The sequence below is a fragment of the Juglans microcarpa x Juglans regia genome, chromosome 3S (assembly GCF_004785595.1).
Source record: "Juglans microcarpa x Juglans regia isolate MS1-56 chromosome 3S, Jm3101_v1.0, whole genome shotgun sequence".
NCBI classification, from domain to species: domain Eukaryota; kingdom Viridiplantae; phylum Streptophyta; class Magnoliopsida; order Fagales; family Juglandaceae; genus Juglans; species Juglans microcarpa x Juglans regia.
The window spans coordinates 27,815,287-27,821,920 of NC_054599.1; the positions used below are offsets into that span (position 1 = coordinate 27,815,287).

The 6,634-nt window shown below is 36.6% G+C and overlaps 1 protein-coding gene across 1 annotated transcript in view; it reads right to left on the minus strand.

Moving 5' to 3' along the window:
* Window positions 1-246: 246 nt before the first annotated feature.
* Window positions 247-6,634, minus strand: part of LOC121257898 (PHD finger protein ALFIN-LIKE 7) — a 6,551-nt gene continuing 163 nt past the window's right edge. The window contains exons 1-5 of the mRNA XM_041159163.1: window positions 6,429-6,634; window positions 6,269-6,301; window positions 5,012-5,240; window positions 867-993; window positions 247-757 (exon numbers count right to left, since the gene is read on the minus strand). The exon at window positions 6,429-6,634 is cut by the window's right edge and continues 163 nt beyond it. Of these exons, the coding sequence (XP_041015097.1) occupies window positions 488-757; window positions 867-993; window positions 5,012-5,240; window positions 6,269-6,301; window positions 6,429-6,525 (756 nt within the window). The 5' untranslated portion in view covers window positions 6,526-6,634 and the 3' untranslated portion in view covers window positions 247-487. The remainder of the gene's footprint in view (window positions 758-866; window positions 994-5,011; window positions 5,241-6,268; window positions 6,302-6,428) is intronic.

Genomic DNA, 6,634 nt, shown 5'->3' on the forward strand with positions numbered 1-6,634 from the left:
CTTTAAAAATCCATTTCTACTCATTTCGAACGGCGCTTATCTTAGCTAAACTAAGATAGCTTTCAAAAGAATTGGCAGTCTAATCTTTTGCACGTTTTCATGCCTACTGGCTACTGCTTCCTCTGAGAATATCTCAACAGATTAGAAGATTCACGTACAATGAGGTTCTTAACTCTTAACAAGCATAGCTTGCCTATTGGCACGCCAAGATAATTATGTGCAGAGACACGACAATATGCACCAAGATTAAATCAGAAAATTGCGGACATAATAATACTGGTCGCCACTAACTATTTAAAAACACATTCCAATAAAATGCGACACAACAGGTACCAAAAGTACCAAAACTTGAAATCCGAAATCCATCTGGCATCCAAATTCATCAACTAAAAGACATTGACTGTGTCTTCCTGCAAATTGTAATGGAAGGTCTAAACCTTTTCAGCTTTGTTTCATGGGTATTAGTCTCCAAATTCAGGACCTAAATTTAAACTCTAGCCCTCTTATTACTGCAACTCGGGCACTTGTACTGCTTGATATGCTCAGCCTTTGCAGGTGTAATTTTTACACATTTGCCATGGAACCATCTCTCGCACACATCACAGCAAATCCAGAACTCATCAGTACCATAGTTATCCCCACAGGCCCCGCAAGTTGCACCCTGTTCATCATCCTCTTCTTCTTCCCCACTCTCATCCTCTTCTTTGGGTGCAGGGGACATCTTCACTCCCTTGGCCTGGAGCTCAGACTGCCGGGACTGGTAAAAACAACATCAAAACAGAAAGCAGTGAGAACTTGATACAAAAGGAACCATTGAAAGGAAACCACACAATTTAGAATTTCTATCAATTCAATTACTTTCTTACCGGTTTTCCACTTGATTTGCTTTTGCTACTGTTGTGAGTAGCAGATTGGTCCTTTGGTAGCTTGACATTGCCCGTCACAACTTCGAATATAGTAGGCAGATCATTTATCATTTGGAAAAGCCTCTTCCTGTAAGTTCCCAATTCCAGATATTAGAGCCAAACCACCTCAGTTTGATCTTATATATACTACAAACTGTGGGTGATGCAGCCACTAATTTTTGGCTTTATGGTGCAACTGGGGAACCTCTTTTCTTGTTTTTAGTAAATAACAGCAGTGCAAAGTTGCAAGCATCAAGAGCAGTCCCAAAGACATAAACTTGACTGCCAAAACATCATTAAAACTAATAGAAGAATTGGCCTATAGGAGACAGGTACATACAGCATGCAATAGTCATACAAAACCTCCATAAGCTAGCATTAAAAGGTGGACTAGTGGCAACACAATTTTCGGCATATTATTCGTTTAAAAAATGGTAGAATTTCCTAGGAATCTGGAGGAGCTTAAAGTTTCCTGGGTAGGTCAAATGGATCAGGTAATGCGCTGCAGGGTTGAGGATTGCTCTCTTTCTGGGAAATGTATGGTATCCTTGGTTTATGGAGAGAATTCACATGTAAGGCACAGTAAGTTATGGGCTACTTTAACTTCCTTTTCAGCTACCACCAAAGGAAACCCTTGGCTAATCATGGGTGACTTTAATGCTATATGCAAGAGTAATGAATGGGCTGGGGGGGGGGGGGGTTGGACTAACCGGATGGATGACTTCAATAACTTCAACACGCAAGTGGAGGTGGATGACTTGAGATACTGCAGACAATTCTTTACATGGGCTAATAGAAGGGAAAACAAGTCAATTATAATGAACTCTGATAGAGATGTACTGAATTCTGATTTGGGGGGTAATGTTTTTCAGGTTCTGATGCCCTTTTTTTTTTCAGCACACAGGACTATCCAACCATTCTCCATGATCATTAAACTTTCTGGAGCTCCTAGAGTCAGAAAACGTGTAACGCGTCCCCATCACATGAATCAGGTAAATGATCGGCATTTCACCGATGGGACGTGGCCTCTAGAAATTGTTTGCACCCAAGGGTTTGAACCTTAAATTTGGAGGGAGCATACCACCAAGACCAAGGCCCTTACCATTTGGAGCCAATCCCCAAGGGTTTTTCAGATATCTATAAGGGTTATGTGGACCAGAGAGGAGATGGAGGAAATCCAGGTTGCTGAGCGAAGGCCTGGAGATGTTAACGTGTTTCAGGAGATACAAGGGAGATATAGACTTGTTAATGAGTATGCTGAGCCTAGTAGGCTTGCCGGAAGTTTTTTAAAGCATAAATCAAGAAATCAATGGCTGAATCTGGGAGACAGTAACAATCAATTCTTTTCTTCTTGGAAGTGATTAGAAGCCTACATGGTTGCAGTAAAATCCACTAGCTCTTCCATTATGTATTCCAATAATAAATCCAAATTTTATTGTCAATGGTACATCCAGGAGCCATTGAACAGAAAACTGAAACAAGCCTACAATCGGGACATTTTTTACCCAATGAAATTCAACAATCACACAAAAGAATTTTTTGAAAAGTGTACACAATAGAATAAAGACTGGTGGAATTCAAGCACATGGGGAGTATAAAATGGATACATCTTACATCATCGCCCTTTTCTTATAGATCTAACAGCATGACTAATTCATGTTTCTAAATGATTTAATTTATTTATAACCATGTCATCCTAGCATCCTGTACTCAAAGCAAAAGGAAAGACACTCTAGATTAGATTATAAATATCTAATCTTTTGCCAACTCCAAATGTTCATGAAATAAGGTCAATGAGCATGCCTGAAATGCTAACTTGATGGCAACACATTCATACATCTGTGTTACCAAAAAAAATATAAAATCCTATGTTTATGTAGAGCAAAGATGAAAATGCTAAAAACAGAGACAATAAAACCAAAAGAATATCAATAAATCATGACACTTTAACTAGCAAAGTACTTCTACAGAAACAGAGACGATGTACAGAGAAGGAGGGGAAATGCAGAAGCAACATTTCAAAATTACTACATAAATGGTGCAATGTGCTGTTAACTAGAATAACAAAAAAAATAACAGACGTTTTAATAAGAAAAACTAAAAGACATTTATACAAATAATTTTCTCCTTCATAATAAATTTCCTTTTAAGACATTCCTACCCAAATTGAGAAACCATAATGCTTTCCCACTCAAATTGTTTACATCATACACCAATAGTGTGTGCATGTGTGCGTGTAAGATTATATGAGTTTTGATGATGTGGAACCTCAGTAAGGCAGGACTCTTCCAATCTACTGAGTACACAAACCCACCCACCAGAGTCATGTATCAGGTGATTCAAGGGAACTCCAAGTACAGAATTGAACCCATTAGGCTACACCTTGATGGGTACCAACAGTGTGTGTGCGTTGTTAAGTGGATAGCAACAGTGTATATATATATATATAAACATAAACTTAAGTGATTAAAGCAATTCAATAAAGAGATACTACAATAAGAAGTAATATATGGAGAATACGGTACTAAATTATCTTTTCAAGTTGATGCAACAAACAAATCACAAGGAACAACTCTTCCTCACATGCTTAAAGACATGGAGACAAGCATGAGAACTGAAACACACGAGGTGTTTAACATGGAATCTGCCAAAAGCCAAGAGAACACAACCATATAGGCATGCATAAATAGATGCATGTATGCATCCATGTATGCTTCTATACCTAGGTAATATGTATGTATGTGTGTATGTTCATGTATTTGCATTACTATTGTTTTCGGGCTTTAGAATTGTATTCGTATCACTCACACTCTGTTTGATAATTATTAAGGCCCCGTTTAGATGTTGAGCAGAGTTGAGATGAGTTGAGTTCTTTATGAATAGTGTTGAGTTGAGATAGTTGAGTGAGTTTTGTAGGGCCTACCTAAAATGAGTTTGATGTATTTGGATGTTAAGATGAGTTTAGATATGTTTAGATGTTAAGATGAGTTTAGATGTGTTTATAGAAAGTTGAAAAAAGTTGTAAGTCCCGCATGTAAAGAGGTGTTGAGTTGAAAAAGGTTGTGGTCCCACGTGTAAAGAGGTTTTGAGTTGAGATGAGTTTAGTGATTTGAGAGTTAGGTGTTTGGATAACAGACTTAGCTTAAAATTAGGCTGAACTGAGTTGATCTCAGTTTACTCCAAATTCCAAATTGGGCCTAAATGATCCCTTTCGCAAAAGAAAAATTTATTGGTTAAGGAAATTTTTATTTGATAATTAATAAGAGGAAATTTGCAAAAGAAATAAGATGGGCAACATAAAAAATATTCTTGGACCATCCAATGGTAGAGCTAGTAAAAAGCCAGTACAAACTAAAGAGGAAGTGAGCAATAATCCTAAGCAAAAAAGATTTTATGTCGTTTGTTTTCATCAAATCAAAGAAAATCAAAACTAATTAAAGATAAGAACAGGACCCTTTCCTGATTAAACCAACTGGCTCAAGCAGCACGGTTTTGCATGGAGATAAGTGGTGATAAAATGTCCAGTAGCTTTAATACTCATATCTAGTAAGAATATAACCAATAAGCACGCTTCTCAATTATTCCTTCTCTCTTACACATCATCCTTTCTCCTTAGATTTCTTTAGCTTCTTCTTCACTACAATCTGAATTGAAACATGTATTGCAAGACTGCTATAAAAGGGCCATGTTCTACAGATCACTAAAGAGAATGATAACTGAAAGAAAAAACATAGGACTTGTGCATCGTCTATGGATAGCGAAAAACAATAACTTACGTAAATCAATGAGAGAACCCTCAATTTTCAGCTGAGTTTACAATGATTCATATATGAACCATTTGCTAAAATTACTACTGTCAGCCAGTATTTCAATAAGATTAATGAATATGGAAAGACACAATTGAAAATGATCTCATATAATCATGAAGAATAGAAAATGATAACAACTTAATGAAGTAAAAGAATCTCAAAAAGCCAGGAAGTCCAGAAAATAAAAACTGACTGCCAGGTAGTCTCTGGTTAATATTACATAGAACCAGAGTGTTCATACCGACTGCTGGTACAAATGATTACATATTTTTGAAGTAAGAAAAAACAATTTCATACCTTTCGTTCTTACCAAACCCAAAGCGTGCACCAAAATAGAATGCAACAGCAAGCAACCATGAGTCGCTGTGAACTGCAACCAGTGATAACCAGTCCTTCTCTTGCATTCCATCCCTAGCAAAGTTTATACCTAATGCAGGCTCAGGAAGCTCAGGAGGCACTTCCTCAACGGGCAGATTAACTTCCCATGTCTCATTTGGAAGTCCATACAGACACAAGTTCTCCTTCTCTGAAAGCACAATATTAGTACCTTAAGAAACATGATTCAACCGTCTCCAACTACCAATGTAAACATTCAAGCGACCATGATGAGCTTCTTATGTGACTACAACAAAGCAAGAAATGAATAATTATGCATAATGCATGAGTACTGTGTAAAATTACAGTGATGTTTTCAGATAGCTTGTGATGGGTCGAAAGGCACTTTGATATATGTTCAACAACATTCAAACAGAGGCAAAAGAATAACATCCTAAGTACAAAACCAGTAAAAACAAAGCAAGAAATGAATAATTATGCAAAATGCATGAGTTGTAAAATTTCAGTTTCAAATAGCTTGTGATGCATCAAAAGCCACTTGGATATATGTTCAACAACACTCAAACAGAGCAAAAGAATAACATCCGAAGTACAAAACCAGTAAAAGTGATCACACTTAACGCATAAAATTATGGTATTTATTGTTATAATTCTCTTCAAAACTCAAAATATGGAAGAGGTAAGAGTGAATGATAGAACGATATTATGTGTACTTTGAACATGTCAATAAAATACGAATCATAATTGAAATTGCCTGGGATTTTATTACGTTATAATAAAAAAAAAAATTGTCTGCAAACTAGCCAATGAGAGAACAGTAGAAAGCAGAAATTAATCAAAACATAAAGATTGCATACTTCCGATCAGAGGAAAAAACGTACTGCATGATGACAAGCGAAATGATATTTTGTCCAACAGAACAACATGGCAGTAAAGGCCAGCCGAGAGTTGTAAGAAAATACACTATCAATCCCTATAATAACACATTTGTAGTTAACTGAAAAAAAACAATTTTTTAGTGAACTGCCAACAATTACAGATACACAGAAATGCCAATAAATTTTGCTAACATTCAAACGGGATATTGAACACAGTACATCATCAATTTCAGAGCTGAAATATAATAATAGAAACGAATTCGTCATAATCCCAAGTCGCACATAAGGAAAAATATTCGGAAAAAGGAAAAGGAGGAGCAGAGAGAAAATTCAAACCCACCCGGATCACACTGCTGGTAAAACTTCTCAACATCTGCAACATTAAACCCCAAAAGTGTAGAATTAATAAAAAAATGTATTACTTTAAAGAAAAAAAAAATAAAAGCAAACGCACGAAGAAGAAGAAAGAGAAGAAGAAGAAAGAGGAGAGGAATGAGTACCCGTGGTGAGGGCCTTGATTAAACCGGCACGTCTGCCCTTGAAGTCTTGAAAGACCTCCTCCACTGTTCTCGGTATCGGATGCGGTATTCCCTCCATTAACTATATCTGCCTGAAGGTTATATTTTCCCAAAATAATACAAATGCCGCTATTCTCTATACAAATTGCAAAGTCAAAAAAATAGGTTCTCAATGGTCCTTCGTTTAG